This window comes from Camelus ferus, chromosome 33 (assembly GCF_009834535.1).
Source record: "Camelus ferus isolate YT-003-E chromosome 33, BCGSAC_Cfer_1.0, whole genome shotgun sequence".
In the NCBI taxonomy this organism is placed as follows: Eukaryota; Metazoa; Chordata; class Mammalia; order Artiodactyla; family Camelidae; genus Camelus; species Camelus ferus.
Window position 1 is genome coordinate 16,590,190 of NC_045728.1, and position 19,551 is coordinate 16,609,740.

At 43.7% G+C, this 19,551-nt stretch overlaps 2 protein-coding genes across 4 annotated transcripts; both read right to left on the reverse strand.

The window, feature by feature from the left end:
• Nucleotides 1–227: 227 nt before the first annotated feature.
• LOC116661211 (spidroin-1-like) lies at nt 228–12,169 on the reverse strand. Of its 3 annotated transcripts, XM_032472763.1 has the most exons (5): nt 12,038–12,167; nt 11,168–11,223; nt 8,516–8,843; nt 5,442–6,633; nt 228–5,357 (listed from the first exon to the last, which is right to left on the reverse strand). In XM_032472763.1, exons 4-5 carry the CDS (start codon nt 6,462–6,464, stop codon nt 4,695–4,697), a joined length of 1,686 nt encoding a protein of 561 aa, XP_032328654.1. In that variant the 5' UTR covers nt 6,465–6,633; nt 8,516–8,843; nt 11,168–11,223; nt 12,038–12,167; the 3' UTR covers nt 228–4,694. The 3 variants fall into 3 exon arrangements, with proteins under 3 accessions (XP_032328654.1, XP_032328653.1, XP_032328655.1); XM_032472762.1 differs by lacking the exon at nt 11,168–11,223 and having other exon boundaries at nt 12,038–12,169; XM_032472764.1 differs by lacking the exon at nt 11,168–11,223 and having other exon boundaries at nt 228–5,107; nt 5,429–6,633; nt 12,038–12,169.
• PTS (6-pyruvoyltetrahydropterin synthase) lies at nt 11,912–19,480 on the reverse strand. The gene is made up of 6 exons (XM_032472769.1): nt 18,700–19,480; nt 17,281–17,360; nt 16,063–16,085; nt 15,627–15,683; nt 13,075–13,145; nt 11,912–12,881 (listed from the first exon to the last, which is right to left on the reverse strand). Exons 1-6 carry the CDS (start codon nt 18,819–18,821, stop codon nt 12,758–12,760), a joined length of 477 nt encoding a protein of 158 aa, XP_032328660.1. The 5' UTR covers nt 18,822–19,480; the 3' UTR covers nt 11,912–12,757.
• Nucleotides 19,481–19,551: the final 71 nt, after the last annotated feature.

Consider the following 19,551-nt stretch of genomic DNA (forward strand, 5'->3'; position numbering starts at 1 on the left):
ACAATTAAAAATAAAAACACTCTGGTACTGAAGACACCTGCCCACCTTGGAGCTCCCCTCTCTGCCTTCTCCATGCAGTCCTCCAGGAGCTCTTGCTAAGCTAGGGTGCAGAGAAACTGCCTGTGGCCAAGAACCTGGGAGAGGGGTGCTCTTGGTCCCCATTTTTACCAAGTCAAACTTGAATCCACTTGCCCACTGAGCAGCAAATTCAATTTACTGACACCAGGTTGTGGTGAAGGAAAGTACAGCATTTATTGCAGGCACCGAGCAAGGAGAATGGGCAGCTCATGCTCAAAAGACATAAGCTCCCATCAGCTTTCTGGGCAGCTCTTTTAAAGGCTACATTTGTGGTGAGGTTGCTGGGGCCATGACTTTCTTCTGATTGGTTGGTGATGTTGTAACAGGATGATGTTTCACGAATTGTAATCATCAGTCTTCTGATCCCAACCAGTCTGGGGTTTGTGTTTATAGTCAGCATGTAGTCACCTGTCCTCCACCTGGGTCTTACTTCCTGCAAAACAACTCAAAGATCTGTGTCACATTATTATCTATAACCCTCGAGGAGGAACCAGAACTCTCTTTTATCATGGAACTATTTTTTCTTGACTACTTTTCCTTTGTTTCTGCACTCCTTCACTTCCCTCATTAGTAACTGCTTGAGTCTACTCTTGAATCTCAGGGAAAGCTTAGGAGACTAATGCTTTTTTCTACAAACAAGAAATGGGGAGACACAGAGGGGCTTTTGTACCAGGAAGGGCCCCGCAGGGTCCTGCTTGGTTTCAGTTCCCCCTTTTCTTTGATGCTCCTCAATCCTCAGGGGAACAGGGGATAAGAAAGAGGATAACGTTCTAAGCAGAGAGTTTAATCATAAACTCGACAGAGGAATTCACTTTTAGGTGGACCTGGTTTCACCACCACACGGAGAATCATGTTTTTAAAACACATACATTTTGAAAGTGGCTTGCTGGCAGAAGTGTGATGATTTTGTAATAAAACTGGCTTCCTAGTGTTACACAAAATGGACACATTCAGATTCCGCGGTGAGGCCACCTGAGGGCTCATGTTACATGCTAACAACAACAACAGCAAACTTCCCTCCCAGCTAGGGATTTGTTATCAAATTCACTGTAGGAACCAAATGTTGAGAGATCCTTACACTTTGACTGCCGTTTTGTACTGAAAGGGCAGGTCTGACCATCGGGGCCGTGTCCAGACACGAGCAGCCACCAGGTGTCTAGGGACAGTGGAGACAATGATGCAGTCAAGCCACCCCACCCTCTGCTGCCACGCCCTGGGCCTGGTGGAACCTAGCTGGCTCTGAAGGAGGAACTGTTATGCCCACAGAGAGACGTGCAAGAGTGGAATCCAAAGGAAGCTGCTACAATCCAGCCTCACAATGACAGCAGGCTCTTAGAAGCCAGTCAGGACTCATGAGGGCAATGACTTTCCTTTCATCTCACCTCCTTAAGGCCTCCACACTCCACGCAACAACAGATAAAAGACCACAGAGTGACAATCTGCAATGGAAACACACATTCCCACTGACAGGGCAGTCTCCAGACCCCTCCTCACTCACACCACGATGGTGCACTGGCTCCTCTGCTTGTTTACCATGTATGACAAGACTGACACCTGGAGGGGAGCAGCATACAGGATGGGAGAGCCCCATCTGTGGGGTAGGGCACAAAAGGGCATATGAAGAGGTTCCTGCCCACAGAACTTCACAGTGAGGTGTAGGGAGGCAAGGCCCACAGAGAAATAAATACTGAGGTTAGACATCACCTCCTCAGAAAGAATTCTCTATACTCCCAGATCAACTCCCAGCTTCCTGTTTGCTCACTCTCATAACTTCCACTGCTCCATCAGAGCACGTATCACAATGGTGATCAGTTACTTAACTTGTTGGTCGATTATTTGTTTAAAATCTCCCTCTCTAAAGAGACTTTAAGAGCCATCAAGGAAAGAAGCATGCCAGTGTTCACCAGCGTCCCCTTAGCGCCAAGCACAGTGACTGGCATGTCGTGCACTCACGAACTGTTAAATGAACAACAGACTGAACGGGCCCACTGACAGGAGAACAACACACCAAGCTGCACAGCTCGTTTAATGACCATTAAGTACCTGTGACACTACGTGTCAGGCATTGTGGACAACAGAACCTGCCCTCAAGGAGCTGGTCCTCCAGTGCGAGGAGAGGCTGATGGCAAAGCAATGCAGCACAGGGGCATGTCTGTCTGATGGAGATCTGTCTGGGTTCATGATGATAGGGAGAAATGCCTTCCCAGAGGTTACTGATGAGTCTGTAGGCAGATGTTCCCTGGGCCGGATTATTACGATCAGAAAGACTAACCTGAACGAAGACCAGAGGTGTATACCAGCCTGTGGGGAGTTCAGGGTGCTGGCGTGGGTGAGGGTGGGGGATGGACATTACCTTGTCTGGAGAAAGATCAGGGAGGATCTTAGTCAAGACAATATAGAGCAGACCAGGACTTAATGATCTGCTAATTGTGCTGTAGAGAATGTAGGCACAACAGGAATTAAGGGGCTGGGGTCTGCTGGGAAGGCAGCAACTGTGAAATGAACTTGTGAATTCCTCACCATTCTCTCTCATTTATTTGCCCTCCACAGAACCTTCACTGTCGATTCGCAAAAAGTGGCTGCATTTTCTTCCCAGGATCTGATGAGAAGAGGTAAGTTCCTCTGCAGCCTATTTCCGTATCTGGCAGTGAAATCAATCAGCCCGGAAAATTATTTTGTGGGTGTCCTAGCAAAACAGAGTCTTCTAGTCATGTGTCACCCAGATACCAGCTGAGGCTCCTAGCACCTTGAGATCGGCATAAGATTAGCTCAGCCCCTTATCCTGTGCCCTGTGCAAAACAAAAGCCATCCCCCTCCCCACCCCAACATTTCTGCCAGTTCTGAGGGGACTCTGATTCTCTCAGTCACCTTGACTCCAGACTCTGGCTCAGGAGCCGTTTCCAGTCAACACCACACAGACGTGGCTATGAGAGTCGGCTGCTCCCTCGGTTTCCACAAAGAATTCCCACTCACACAAAGCCTTCATCGCTGGAGCAGGTGTTACCAAAGGGCTTATGGGATGAGAAGGGAGATTCGCACAAAGAAGGGTTGATAGCACAGAAAACCAATCATTTCACTAGTTCTCGGAGCAGCCTCTGGCCTCCAGCACCACCACCAGGAAATCCCACTGGCCTTTCCCAGGCTGCAGTCCCCAACTTCAAGCCATCCTGAGGCTCCTTGCCCCTTGTCTCCCTTCTCTGCCCCTTTGCTTCTCTCTTGCCTCTTTCTGGGGAGCTAAAACAAATTCAAGGAACTGAGGTTCAGAAAAGACTGGTAACTTGCTTAAGACCACACAGAAAGTAAATGGCAAAGCTAGGACTCAAAGTCCACATCTTATACTTTTTTCCACTTTTCTTTGACTGACATGAAAACTATAAAGACAGTCATGTATGTGTGTGTGTGTGTGTGTGTGTGTGTGTGTGTGTGAAGTGTTTAAATACAGGCTTTAACCAAGAGTAAGAAACATCAGTCTTCTCCACGACCAGATAATAGATCTTCCTCACGAGCCCCCAAACTCTGAAGTACATCTAGTATGCGGCTCAATTTCCTGTCAGTCAGGCATTGCAAATGTGGTCAAAGGCTTATCGATTTTCAACAACAAATGTTAAAGTGATTATGCCTAATGAAACTATTATGTGAACGCCTTAAGTGTTTCCTTGGTGGTCTCCCCTCTGTGAAAAGACAGACATTATTTTCTTTCTCCGGGACATTTTCAAAAGGAACACTGGTATAAATGGTAGGAAAGAAAAAAAAAAGTTTGTTTCTGGTCAGAACTCCTTAGCTCCATGCTAATAAAATCCAGATTTTAAAAAAAGAGACAGAGAGAAAAAGAAAGTGGCTGTGTTCAGACTTTTGGCTCAGGGGTGGCCTAGAGGAACACCTGCCCTGGGGAAATGTTCCACGAGATAAGATACTGCCACAGAGCTAGAAGGCGCCCTGCAGGGGGGCAGGGTGCACAGGCTGGAGCAAATCACTGCACATTTCCCGCCTTCTTCCTTATAGTCCCCTCTGTGGTCCACTCAGACCCTTGGAGGTGTCACGGCCAAGCTCTAGTTTTCCAGGATCAGACAACCCCCCAGGTTTAGCTTTCTCTGCTTCTCTGCCAGGCAACCTCAAAACGCTAACATGTGGTCAGATCCCTGCATGTGAAAATGACCAGTCTCTCAGACACCACAAAAAAGAGATTCGCAGGTTGGACGGGGCCTCTTTCCACTTACTTTAAAGCAGAGGTGGCCGTCCTTGGGTCTGGATGCTGTCTATTTCTTACGACTTTTACACGCAACCTTTGAAATGAGCAAAGAAACCAAAGACCAAAAAAGAAAAAGCATTAAAGTGCACCACTCTGGACCATGTTTGCACCGATTGATCCAATGTAATACTAAGAACATGAGGACATGTGAGGGCAGACTACCCACCTAACAACAAACTCAGTGGTTATGTAAATTCAGTGTAAGTTCCTTCTCCTGTAGGGCTGTGCAGAGCTTAAGGGTAGATTGTTTCTTATTTTTGGTTCCTTGACATCCTGTGCCCTCCTAGTTTCCCCGTCCTCTACACACTCTGAGCCCTTGAGAAGTGCTTACTGAATTTTGCTCATGAACTCTGGCTCCAGCATCCTATCAGATTAGTCTCCTCTCTCCAGTGTGCACCTGCCACCCAAAAGAGGTTCTGATGCCATTGTTTTTTTTTTTTCTAGTGAAAAATACATCCATGATCAAGATCTCCACAACGAAGCAAATCACAACCCCAGCTCCAAAACCAGCCACAACCCGCAAACCGGTAGCCATAACCCACAAACCGGTAGCCATAACCCCCAAGCCGGCAGCCAGAACCCACAAACCAGCAGCCAGAACCCTCAAACCGGCAGCCACAACCCCCAAACCGGCAACCACAACCCGCCAAGCGGCAGCCACATCCCCCAAACCAGCATCCACAACCCGCCAACTGGCAGCCACAACCCGCCAACCGCAGGCAGCCAGAATCCCCAAAGTGGCATCCACACCCCACAAACCGGCATCCACAACCCCCAAACCAGCATCCACAACCCACCAACCGGCAGCCAGAACCCCCAAACCGGCATCCACAACCCACAAACCGTCATCCACAATTCCCATACCCCCCATACCGGGATTTAGAATCCCCATACTTCCCATACCGGCATTCGGCATCCCCATACCCCCCATACCGGCAGCCAGAAACCACCAACCAGCAGCCACAACCCGGAAACCGGCAGCCACAACCCGGAAACCGGCAGCCACAACCCCCAAACCAACATCCACACCCTACAAACCGGCATCCACAACCCCCAAACCAGCATCCACAACCCACCAACCGGCAGCCAGAACCCCCAAACCGGCATCCACAACCCACAAACCGTCATCCACAATTCCCATACCCCCCATACCGGGATTCAGAATCCCCATACTCCCCATACCGGCATTCAGCATTCCCATACCCCCCATACCCCCCATACCGGCAGCCAGAAACCACCAACCAGCAGCCACAACCCCCAAACCGGCAGCCACAACCCCCAAACTGACATCCACAAACCGCAAACCAGCATCCACACCCCGCAAACCAGCAGCCACAACCCCCAAACTGGCATCCACATCCCACAAACCGGCATCCACACCTCGCAAACAGGCAGACACAACCCCCAAACTGGCATCCACACCCCGCAAACTGGCATCCACACCCCCTAAACCGGCATCCACACCCCACAACCTGGCAGCCACACCCCTCAAACCGACAGCCACCCCCCGCAAACCGGCAAACACACCCCGCAAACCAGCAGCCACACCCCACAAACCGGCATCCACAACCCGCAAACCGGCAGCCACACCCCCCAAACCGGCATCCACAACCCGCAAACCGGCAGCCAAACCCCCCAAACCGGCATCCACAACCCGCAAACCGGCAGCCAAACCCCCCAAATCAGCATCCACACCCCGCAAACCGGCAGCCAAACCCCGCAAACCAGCATCCACTACCCGCAAACCGGCAGCCACAACCCCAGAACCAACAACAGCCACAATCCCCGAACCAACAACAGCCACAACCCCAGAACCAACGACAGCCACAAACCGTACCACACCCACAAACCGTACCACACCCACAACCCGTACCACACCCACAACCCGTACCACATCCACAAACCGTACCACATCCACAACCCATACCACATCCACAACCCATACCACATCCACAACCCGTACCACACCCACAACCCGTACCACATCCACAAACCGTACCACATCCACAACCCGTACCACATCCACAAACCATACCACACCCACAACCCATACCACAGCCCGAACCTCAGCCACAGCCCAAACCACAGCCAATAGTTTGGCCAACACAGCCTTCCTCGGCCCCATCAGATATGCCATTCAGCTCCTGCTCGTCTTCCTCACCAGCAAACTCCTCTTCTAGAAAGGACGCTACGGGAACACTTGCTTCTGCTGCCACTGCATCCTTCTTTGTTCAGTTCCAAGCCAGGAATCTGACACACGTGAACAAAGGCTTTACGTTCTCAGATGTCCACCTCCACTACCGCTCCTTCAGACCAAAACGGAGACCTGAGGGTCACTTGGTGAGGGGAACAGTCCATTCAGTGGTGTTCAACTGTGTGTCTCAGGACACAAATTAGGCTTTTTGTAACTACTTAGACCTAGATTTTTGGCTCCTGTTCACAGCCAGTTACACAGCCAATCTAAACTTTTATTTAGATACAACACCAGTAGCATTTGAAGGGCAAGAAAATAAGAATGTACCAGGTCTTGAGTAGTCAAGGATGGGAAAGATCATGGTATAAAGGCATTATTTTCTGTGTTATACCAAATAAACTATACCTCAAACAAGAATAATGAATGTGTTAAATTCAAATATGTCTTTAATGAGTGATCAATTTAAAATATAGAAAATGTCATGTAATTTTATTCATTTATGGGAGCATTAATAAAATCAATGGAATGGTGAGAGTGTGTATGTTTTCGAAGCCAGATATAAGGGGAACATTTTCTCAATTTTAATTTTTCTCGAGTGCAAACTGGTCAGTTTTCCCCTAATGGTAATCTCCACTAAGAAAGATGGGTAAAATGTGTATAATATTCATAATATAACATAAAACCAAAACAAAACATGGTATTTCCAGTAATACGTAACAAAGTTTTCTTTTAATGGCTATGCTAAATTCCAAGATGCCAACTTCGGTGACTGAATGCCAACTTCCACCTGGCCTTCCGCAGGGGCAGTTTCTGTCAATTTCTTCTTTTTCCCTGTGAAATGACCATTTTTTCCTACTTTGTCCTTTTTTTTTTTTTTTTTTGTCAAAAACTGAGCATTTTGACCTTATTGTAACGTGGTAACTGTGGAAATCAGATTCTCCCTTCTCATCAGGGTCCACTGTTGTTGCTCGTTGAGGGCTGCAGTCACCCATTCGACTAGTAACTTTTCTAAACTAGTTTTGCGAAGACTGCATTCCTTCTTGAATGTGGCCACTGAAGTCTCTTTTCTGTTATCTCAGTGGTCAGCCAGTGACCTCACAGACTTTCATAAATTTCATGTCAAAATTTAGCAGCCTCTTTCCTCATTAAGCACTCCCCAAATAAATGTAAGGGTTTTTTTTTATTATTATTATTAGATTCTAGAGTTCAGAACAAGAGGACCCTGACATTTTTTGCCAACTTAATGGCTGCTTCAGTGGAGGGAACAATTTTTGGAGCTCCTTCCTCCACCATTTTCTGTGACATCACTTGGTAGCCACTATTAGTGTCTGCCAGGCACTAAACGAAGCACTTTATATGCGTCACCTCATTTAATTCTCACAAGAACTCTATGATATTTAGCCACTTTACGGAAGAGGACACTCAGGCAGAGAGGGAGAAATAATTTGCCCAAAGTCACTCAGTGAGTAAGTAGTGAAGCTGGGTTTTGAAGAGTGGTCTCTACCACTTCAGGGCCTGCACTTTTAACCAGGACACCCTAGAGGCTCTCTGGGCAGCTCCTGCATCACCTGGGCTCCCCCAGAACAACTGGGTCATACGACAAGGAGAAGGAATGCGGGGGTGTCTCGCTGTCACAACAAGCAGGCTGCATGCTCCAGAAGTATTCCTGCAGGCCCCGCTCCCCTGCTGCCATGTCCAAGACCAACTGCTAGGAGTCCTGACCCAAAAAGCTAGAGCCAAGTTTTGTATTTATCGTTCATGGCCCAACCTGGCCCCCCATCTCAGATTCAATGCAGAAGGTATGACAAATATTGGAGCCTCAGCAAAGATGCTAACTGAAGCTGGAAAACTCTTAGACTCAACGAAATCTGAGGAGCTGAATTCAGACAAGCAGTACAGAGGCGTCTGAGCAAGAGCATGGGATCTGGGGGCAGGACACCTGTTTAATTCTAGTTCTATTAAGCAGAAAGATGATCTTAAACAAATCGTTTTACCTTCTGTTTCAGTTGGTATCTGCTGGATAAAAGGTTGGCTTCTGGTGGTATCTCATCCCTCTTCCAAGTCTCAATTTTGATTTTTCTGTCACACCCAGACCTAGTTCTAAGGATCTAGTCAGAGATGGTCAATCCCTTGTGCCATGTTTGATTGATTGACAGAAGCTGCTGGGAACACTGTTGAGAAGGATTCTGAAGCAAAAATCCAGGCTCAAAAGTAACTCATATTCAACTAGTGACATGAACTATCTTCCTTGGGCACAGGAGGCAGGAACTGCAGCAGTGCCGGCTCCCGGGACTGTCATCCTTGTCACTCCTTAGGTGAATCCTGCGGGAGGCAAGCACGAAGGGTAGCAAAGGAAGAGAAGAGGGTTAAAGGAATGGCTTGTCCTGATCCTCACATTTATAATCCATCTCCTGATTCTCACTAGTGGGAAAGTGATACACCAAAAGGGAGAAAAACAAAGGCACCCAGGCAACAGCAAGGGAGCCACAGGCTGCAGCGCATGCGCAGCCAGGAGAGATGAACACCGGTTTATTCCTCCCACGCTCACTTGCCCAAGCTTGTTCTTCCCCTTGTGTTTTCCTGTTTGCAGCTTCATGTTTCGTGAATTCAGTGCATTCCCATTCTGTGATAGAAATAGCAGTGGTCTACCCATTTGAGGGAAGTGATAATTACATTCTGAGAAAGTAGGAAAGAAAATTGTTTTCCAAATCCCACTACCTCAAAGATCTTCACACACCAGAAAGTGCTCCAAACCCGATCAACAGTCCAACTATAACACCAACCATTCAGAGCAAGGAAAAAATGCAGAACAGGCAGAAAATTTAGACAGTATCTTGTTCTCTACCAAACCCCCACACTATTTTTTAAAGTAAACATTGAAAATATTACTCTGTAAAAATTATTATTATTTCATAAGAGAGGTATTTTTGGCAAATATCTTAAAGCATAAACTCTGAAGCCAGGCTGTGTGAGTTCAATTTCTTTAGATTTTACCCCTTATGAGTTGTGGGACCTGGTACAAGTTACTTAACTTCTGTGCACCTTGCTTTCTTCATCTGTGAAATAGGGAGAAAAACAGTAGCTACCATTGGGTGTTGTGGAGATTAAACCAGTTAATGTAAAGCACCGAGAGTAGCACCTGGCACAAAGGAAGGACTGTATCATTATTTAATGCCTAAAACAGGCATCACAAATGGTACACTGATGTACAAGAAAGCCAAGTATTACAACAATAAAACAATGATCTAAACAATGCGTAAAGGGGTTAAATTATTCTGCATAATAAAGAGCTGAGTCAAGGGAAAGGGTGAGGAAGAAAAAACAAAATAAAAGTGTGGGCTGAGTATTGTAGGAGTTGAGATGGAAGCTTTCAAGCCTCTGTGGATTGGAAGGAGAGGCTAGCGGATTTCCTAGGCGCTGCTCTCAGTTATAAACTGGTCCTCTTAAGGTCCCTCAAGAGATACAAGTGAAAATCAGAATTATTTTACTTCTGATTGCTGGATGGTATTTCTTCGAATGTGGCACAGCAGTGAAACCAGGACATGTGGACTGGCTGTGTGCATGCGGATCTGTTTTTTCAAATCTTGGAGGAATATATCCCTGACTTGTTTGATGTTCTTTGTTCTAGTAAGTTATAAAACTGCTGAAACGGGTTCTCCACAGCAGTTCCCCAGAGTTAACTGAGAGGTTGTCTTCCGGACTACAGTCCTCACCACAGTTTGACTCAAATAAAACTCTTCTCTATTTCTATTATAAATTATAAATTGATTATTTTCATTGACACTCTTAAAGTATAAAAATCAAATTGATATTCAAGGCTCTCTAGGCTGTCCCCATCATGTATTTCCAAGCTAACTTCCCATTACTCTCTCACACTGCATCACCACTCTATTAAGACTAATTTACTCACTATATCCCAAATACACTTTGTACATTCCCACCCTAGAAACCTTACTTACAAAATGTTACCCTTTCAGTATTTTTTCTCTCTTTTCTCCTGAATTCTAAGCCACCATCCTTCCTACCCCACCACTTTAGTACCATTCAGGACTCACCTCCTCCACTAAGCTTTTCCAAACCTCACCACCCCATAATAATTTTTTTCCTTTTCTAAATTAGTATTAATCATTTGGTACTTAAAAATCATCAGGATATAAAATCTGAGAACAAGCAGAAGCAACTTCAGAAAACCTCTGTCAGAGCATTCATTTTACGGGTAAAGAAACTAAGGTTCTGAGATCAAAGTGACACAATTGAAGCAACAAAGGCCCAAGGACTAGAACTCAAGCCTCAAAACCTTCAGTCATTCAATTCTAAAAATATTTACCAAGTGTCCATTATGTATAAGACACTATAAAAATCTCAGCAGTTTCTACAAATATGTCATCCATTAACTTAATCAGTGAAAACTTATTGAGTACTATTCACCAGATACTCTTAGAATGATTTTGCCCACAAGGTACTGGGGTAGTGAAAACCCAAAACGGTAGAGCAGTAAGCACAATATAGCTTGATAAGGTCTCTGAGGGCAGGTTCTGTGGAGACTTAGAACGAATGAGCTATACATCCTGTCTTTGGTCCTTCAGTCACTCATTCATTCCCTAAATGGACAGACAGACAGACAGGTAGGTAGACAGAATTCTCACCTTCCTAAAGAGAGCAAGCAGGAAAAACATGTTCTCTTGAAGCAACTCATGAACACCTGCATGACATTTGTGGGATTTTAAGACATAAAGTACCTTAACAAGTCACAGCTATCCTACCTTTCAGGTAATCAATACAAAACATACATGAATAAGTAACATTAAAGTTGTGTTGGTAACTAAAACACATTCACATTTAATCAAGTGGGCATTGTATCATTGTCAAAATTTACCATAAAATTTCTGCAGTTAGTAACTCTCCAAAATATAAGTGTACTTGCTCCTTTGAAAATTGCGTTACTATGGTAATCACAGCACACGTCCTTTTACTATTTTCAGGCAGCAACAGTCTAAGAATCCACTGTGTACTAGCTGCCATGTGGAGAGAAAAATAAAGCCCTATATTTAAGAAGTTTAGAACACAAATGAGAACACAAGAGAGAACACAGTTCTTTGTGCAAAGGAAGCAAATACAAAAACTACCATATGGCATCACTCATATGTGGAATCTAAAAAAAAAAAAGGGAAAAAAAGGACACTATGAACTCACCTACAAAACAGAAATAGACTCACAGACATAGGAAACAGTCTTATGGTTACTGGGGAAAGAGGGTGGGAAGCAATAAATTTGGGAGTTTGAGATTTGCAAATGTTAGCTACTATATATAAAAATAGATTAAAGAAAAAAAAATTTTTGTGGATTGAGGCATGAGGAAAAGATATCAAAGATGAATGCCAAACATATAGTTAACTTAGGCAGCTAAGTTTAATAATCAGAACAAAAGGGGATTAATTAGGAAAAACTATATACAAGAGACACATTACAGAGTTATATAGTCTTTTTGTGTTGATTATTTTAACACTGTTTAATACCTGTGATTATTCTTCAGTCTTCTGAGTTTAAATTGTTCAGGTAGCCATAAGGTCTGGAAACAAAGTTTACTGATATTCCACGACACGTTCAACATGCTATTCCTCATGAGTGGTTCACAGTCCAATAAGCTGTGCAAATTTGCAATGAACAATGTGCACTAAAGCAGCATCTCCATCAATCCTTGTACCTCCATCTACAATGCGATGTCTGTCTAATTTTCACTGAATCAACTTGCACCTTTTGCATATCCTGGAAGAAGTGATCAAGGGAGCTCAATATATTAAGAAATATATATTGTCTATGTTTCCAGACTTCGTGGTCATTTGCATTTTATTTTGTACAAGATTCACCTACTGTAAGTCTTATTATATTTTTGCTATTTATATTATACCAAGAAAAAAAACGAACACTAAAAAGGAGATAATGGACAAACAAAAGTAGATTTCTTTTGCTTTCAAATAATTCTACACCAAAACATTTTGCTTAAGTGATTTTAATCTATAGATTTAAAAAAGCTCTTTAAATGATACTCAGAATACATTATAAATTTGGTTTTAAAATGGATTTGAATTTAAAACAGATCTTACTCACAATGATTTCAATAAATCAAGTCCCCCCGAACCCACGGAGGCAAAACAATTATCCAAGGGGATGATGGGGATAAAGATCTTCAAATGTGGAAAGAAATTAAATTTTTCTGTAGTAGTAACCTCTAGGAGCTATTCTCCTTTATAGACTACAATATTATTGTCCGTTTCGTATACTTTGACTTTGTAAAGAACTCCCACAGGAAGAAATTTCTGGAGGTTTTCCCAGATATATACAGCTACATTTTCTGTCGTGCTGTAGAAGAGAAGGAAAGACGGTCAAAAGGCAAATAAACAAAACTTCATGTTTAATATTTACAGAGAAAAGAAACTCTAGTTTTAAAAGATATCATCAGACACGAACTCAAGAAATTACACAATAATCAGATCAAACGTTAAAACCAATTCTTCATTCTTTCTATTTATATATGGTAGAAACAGTCACTTACCTTACAACATCTGCAAAGTATGGCACATCCAGATCCAGATTCTTATGGTCAAGGGGTTTCATAATTGCCTCCTACAAAGAAGGAATATCATTGATTCAATTTGTGACTCATATTCCAAAGGGTTCTGCCTTTGTCTCTAAATTTTACCTTATCATTTAGCCACTAACTTAATACTTGTAAGTGCTCTGTGTCTTACAAAGCAATCTCAGAAAGTTTAAAGTCGTAAAACAAACAAACAAAAAAAGCAAAACAAAAGTAAGGCCTAGCTCTCATAATGACTGGAGAGTCTCATTACTGAATGCAAAGTGGTAAGAAACCAAAAAAATAGAGAATTCACTGGAGCTTTCTCATAACAAGCCGTGGTGATTCAGAATTCAGTCTAACACTTCTTGAACTCTGTTCAAAATGTTACCAGAAAAACTTCTCCCTAACAGTCTCAGCACAATGCCACAATGTCATTAGGACAAACATCCAGTGAGTGCTACATTTTATAAAGCACTCACTGCTTTATTATAAAGATTAAGACTGAAATTATGTAAGTAGTTCTAAATTTCTGTAAGGAGTAATCTAAGAATGATCTTGGGCTCTTACAAGAAAAAATATAAACATGTAAAGAGTACTGTGTCCTAATACTTACATACACTAAACAATGTTTTCCTTTGTCAGTGACAAGAACTGTAATTGCCTTGTTCTGCGTATGCATCTACTTTCAGCTATTGTAAAAAAAATCTAAGCAATCTGAAGAGTACAATAAACTAGTGAGTTTACAAAAAAGAAAGACTCACAGACATAGAGAACAAATGACTGCTAACCAGTGGGGAGGGAAGGGGAGAGGGCAATACAGGGGTAAGGGGCTAAACGGTACAAACAATTATGTATAAAATAAGCTACAAAGATATACTGTATGACACGGGGAATACAGCCAATCTTTTATAATAACTATAAATGGAGTACAACCTTTAAAAATTGTGACTCACTATATCATATACCTGTAACCTATATAATATTGTACATCAACTATACTTACATTAAAAAAAATCTAAGCATTTGTGAAACAATCTAATTTTCCATGTGGTATGGTTTCAAGAAGCGTACATTAATAATAGCAATCATTTTTGAGCAAAATTAGAAACATACAAAAAGAGTAAGTCCTAAACCCAAACAACTTTTAAAATAGATCAAATGAAAATATATATCAAATATTTTAAAACAGAAAAAGAGTATGTCCTAAACCAAACAACTCTCAAAATAAATCAAATGATATCCATATGGGTACCCAGAAAATAAATCTTTGTTTTATCTTCAATTCCAGTTCAAATCCCAAGTTTTCCATTGAAGCCTCTTCTGCAGGGCTCTCATTCGACTCTGCATGCCATGAGCCTCTTTTACTGAGCGGAGTGTGTAGTGTCCTTCAGGTGTGCAAAGGGGGGAAAGTGCAGAGAGCTTCTCCTGCAGTATTTCACTGTATGCCTTCTTAGGACATCTCATTTCTCACGCTGTTCTTGTATTATACAACACTCTGTGCAGTTTGTGTCCCTAGTAAATACAAGAACTCTGTCTTTATAGCTTTCCTAACGTACTCTGAGCACAGCACTGTTTGTTCATTCACTCATTCTGTTATTCATTTATTCAACAAACACTTACTGAGCACTTACTAGTCTTTACCTCCTAGAAAAGGTCACATGCGCACTACGTGGCTAAGAGCTATGTCTCATTCATCGCTGTATTCCTAATACTTAGTTCAAAGACGGGTGCAAAGTAGGCAAACTTGTTGAATATTCGGATGATAAGTAACATGAAAGAAGCGATGATTATTAATAACAGCATTTTTGTGAAACAAATGTCAAATTTTAGAACAAAAGGAAGGAGCAAAGCTGAAGCGAAATAAACAGGCGAAATAATGGCACCATGAAAACTAAACCAGATGGAAGGAAATCTAACCCCAGCTCTGTCAAGGACTAACCACATGACCTAGGGCAAGTTGGCTGGCTAACTGTTCAGCATCTCTCAGGCTTAATCTACGGAATGTAGAAGCTGGCTTAGATAGCCTCTGAGCTCTCTTTCAACACAAGAATTCTGAATGGCCCAATCAGTCAGTCCTTTACTGAGCACTTTCTTCTGTGTTATCCCTACGATGAACTGCCCCAGTGAGTTTATATTAAAGCTAGAGTGAGTAAAACAGGGTAGTATTAAAGTCTGCGATCAAAGGTGTCAGGAAAACTCACAGAAGGAATAGAGAACTTCGAGGAGAAAGCTGTGTCTTGAAAGAAGGGTAGAATTTGTTAAATGGAGGAAACCAGGATATGCCAACAAAGAAGACAAGATGAGAATTCTTCCTTTATTCCCATCATTGAAATACAACCGTGAGTCATTTCCACTAAGTCATCCAAACACCTTTAGGAGAACACTGAGAGTTCTTCCAGCTACCACCACACTCCCACACCCAATTCCACTCGCCGGGGCACAGGACCTCTGGTCAGGGAAGCAAAAAGGGGGCAATTAAATGTTACATTTAGAAGACAGCACATAATAAGCATTCAACATGCCGTTACCTCCATGTACTCTTTGAGGTCAGTCAAATTCATAACCATTCCTGTAACAGGATCAACCTAAAGAATAAACAAAGGTGAGCATTACTATAATACGCTCTTCACACTTAAACCTCTGGTAAATTACTGAAGGCTGCACAAGGTGCAGAAATCGTGCCCACATTGCCTTCATTCCCCGAGACACTCCATCTCAGCATGGAAACACCAAGGACTCTCGGCATCCTTGCCACTGTCCTGCTTTTCTGCCTGTCCACATACAGCACATTAAAGATGACGCTTTGGGAGAGAAAAGGCTGAAATGGCAGCAGCTCACCATACACAATGACCAACAATGAAGCCATACTGATTAGAACAGAATTTTTCAACACAGAATCCATCACGTTGGCTGAAAGAGGGCCCAGCAATCTGCACAAACCACATGGACATTCTCGGCACGTACCTCTCCATGGACTGTCACCACAACTATGGGGAAGAAAACAAAATACCAAAAAACCAACATGACTTTCAACAGATAACATCCAAACACAAGTTAGCAACATAAATTAAGTATTAGATCTCTGCCCCACAAAGCTGTATTTTCCTCCAGAACATCCGTTACTTTAGCTAAGAATTTTTTTATCAACTAAAGCAAGACTCGACCAAGGCAGAGGAACTTAAGAGGAGCTTAGCCAAGGCCAAAAAGGGTGTAAGTTCTGCTTAATGATGCTGATGCACTTGGATCAGGATGCTGTTTGATCACTGCCTGTTAACAGTAAAATATGCACAGGAAGAAATCCAGCTACACAGCGAGCTGGTCCAATTCTGGGCAGCGCCTTTTTGAGCAAGCAAAACTACTCCTGGGTCTAAAATTCTTACCCCTTTTACTCATGTGAACGTAAGCACAGTTTACAGTCATGCTTTGCAGAAGAACAACTACTTGTATGAAGCTTTTGAAAATGCCTGATGATCAGAGTGCCTTACAAATTAATGACTTTTATATATGTATATTTTTAGCTCCATACAAACACCATTAGGTACTAACATAAGAGAGCACACTGAGAGAGGCATCATAGGTCAAGGAAGAGGCAGTAACTAAACTAGAACTCTCAGTCTTCTGACATCTTTTCTGGTCTTTTTACTCCATCATTCCATATGCTGTGATGCCCCATGGCTTACATATCTGTTTTCCGAGATATTATCTCTATCTCGAATGATCAAGTCTCTTGCATAATTTAATTACTGTCTTGGAACACCACTGGCAAAGTTTTAGACCCCACTTATTTTCCTGCCATACAGCATATTCTGAGTCAATATTCCCCTTTTGTCAGTCATTATTACTCAAAGATACACTCTAATGTTAACATTAGCCTCAGCAATACCTAATTAGAAGGAAACACGGTGCCAAAAGAATGTCATTATGTATTCCAAAGCTGTGGAAAAAGTTATTTAAACCATTCACTGTTTTGGACTATCTGTAACAGCAGACAATTGCAAAGCGAAACTTGATACATCCAACCAAGGTAACAGATCTTTTCATTTTGAACTTCCATTTAATTTCTCATTCAAGGCTCAAAGAATTCATGTTCTGTCCCTAATGTTTCTTATTCACTAAGACTATATTTACTGAACACTTTCATCATCACTCAAAGAGCTAAAATTTCACAAGCTTTTCTCTCACCTTTATAATTGTGCCCATGACCATTTGGATTGTTGCATTTCCCAAACAGTTTCAAGTTTTCTTCATTACTCAGAGATTTGCTGACCCAAAAAAAAAAGAAAAAGAAAGAAAAATCAACATGACACATGGTCACTTTCTCTGTTCCCTACACTTGCTTGCTCTAGCCTCTGAAAAACCTCACGATTTATTACTCTTTAGCTCAACAAATGGAGAGTCATAAGTGAATTTGATTTCATCACTCAACTTTATGTCAGGAAACAGTGTATGTCCCCTAATTAAATTTCTATATCATACAAATTAGCATATTAACTCAACATCCCTGTTCCACAGCAAGACCCCAACAACTGACCCACTCAAGGCCCTTCCATTTTCAACACAACATTCACTGAGTACCTACACACATTCTAGGCACAGGCTGAATGAATCAAAGGCTCATGGTGATAAAAAGATGTCTGTCCTCAAGCGGCCTAAAAAATCTCATTTCTCCTGAAAAATAATTACAGGACCTAGTATGTCTCTTCTTTAAAATCTTGCTTTAACATCCCTCAACTACTGCCTACTGGTAACTTCACCAATCCATTGAGGTATTCAAACTAGGTGAAACAGTAAAATTACAATACTGAGCTGCTGTTCCAAGCAGAGAACAATTTTCTTAATAGGTTTTTGCACGTATAGCTGCCCAACCAACTGTGCAGCTTCAGTGAGGCCTTTCCACCCTCATATTTGAGCTTCCCATTAAATAACCCCTTTCTTTTTGAGACTCTCTTGATTATTTTCCTCACCTTTTCCTGCTCATCCACTTCTTACGTTCAGAGTGTTAAGTTTGGAAAGCGTTCACACAAAATTATCTCACTGTACCCTCCACAAAACTGGCCAGTCTGTACACTTCAGACGGAAGGCTGTGGCAGGCCTTGATCCCTGCATCCCTGTTACCTAGTACAGGACCTGACAAACACCTGCCAGTGAATGAATGGATGAATCTTGCTCGGTGGGAGTTAACTTCATTTTACAGACGGGGAAACATGTTCAGAGAGTGGAGCTTGCTAATGAGTGGCAAAACTCTCCTCAATACCAGCTCTTGAATGCGATCAAGCAGTCTGAGTACTCCGGGTTCAAATCCCAGCTGTGCTGCCTGCTCTCTGGAAAATGAACACCTGGGCTCATTTTCTCCTGGGTAAAAAGTGGACAAACCTCGCCTTGCTGAGACTGTATCAGTCAGGGAGGCTAACGCTCCTGACATGTAACAGTATTTACGTGTACCGAGTGTTTACCATGTGCCTAGCACTGCGTAACCTGGGCGAGCTAAGGCTCCGCGGCCGCGCCCCCTCCTCGGCAGGCACCCCCGCCCCGGCCGCACCCGGGCCCCGCCCCGCGGCTCGAAGGTCCCGCCCCCACCACTGTCACGTGGGCACAACCCACCTGTGGAGCCGATGGCTCGCGCTGAAGGAGACCAGGCGGGACACCCGCGCCCGGCGGCGAGGACCCGAGCCCGCCGCGCTCATTGCTTCGCAGGCCGCGAGCCCAGTCAGCGCCTCCTCCATCCGCCCGCGGCTCCTCCTCGGCTGCGCAGTGCGGGCAGCGCCTGCCGGAAGCGCTCCCCGCTTCACTCTATGGCCGAGCTCCCTCTGCCGGCCGGAGGCCGTAACAGGCGTCCCTTCTACCCCAGTCTCTTCGGAGAGCAAGATCTCAGAGAGCTGTGCATGCCTCAGAGCGGCCAGATACGGTGGGTGGGGTCTTTTTATGTCCGCTAAACCTGAGGCCACGTCACGCGGTTAGGGTGAGCCTGGTTGGGCCTGCTTTGGGTCCGAGAGGGACCTCGTTGAGCCGCCTCTCCCTCTCTCTTCTAGAAAACCCTGGGTTACAATAGAAACCTCCAGTAACTTCCCTGGTTACTCCCGGGGCCCAGTCTACTTAAAGCTTAAAGGGAGAAGAAATTTGAGGGCACGTGTAGGACCACGTGACTTTCACAGACGCTACCACCTTTGGACTGTCCGTAATGAAATTCTCAAGCTGTTTTTAGCCACATGCATGCACAGGCCCATTTATCACTTTGGGTTCCCACAGGGTAAACACATGCACCCATACACACACACACACACACACACACACACACACACACACACACACACACACACACACGTTTCCAGTATGCACCGTCGCCCGTTTATCACTTTGGGTTGCCACAGAGTAAACACATGCACCCATAAACAAACACACACACACACACACACACACACACACACACACACACACACACACGTTTCCAGTATG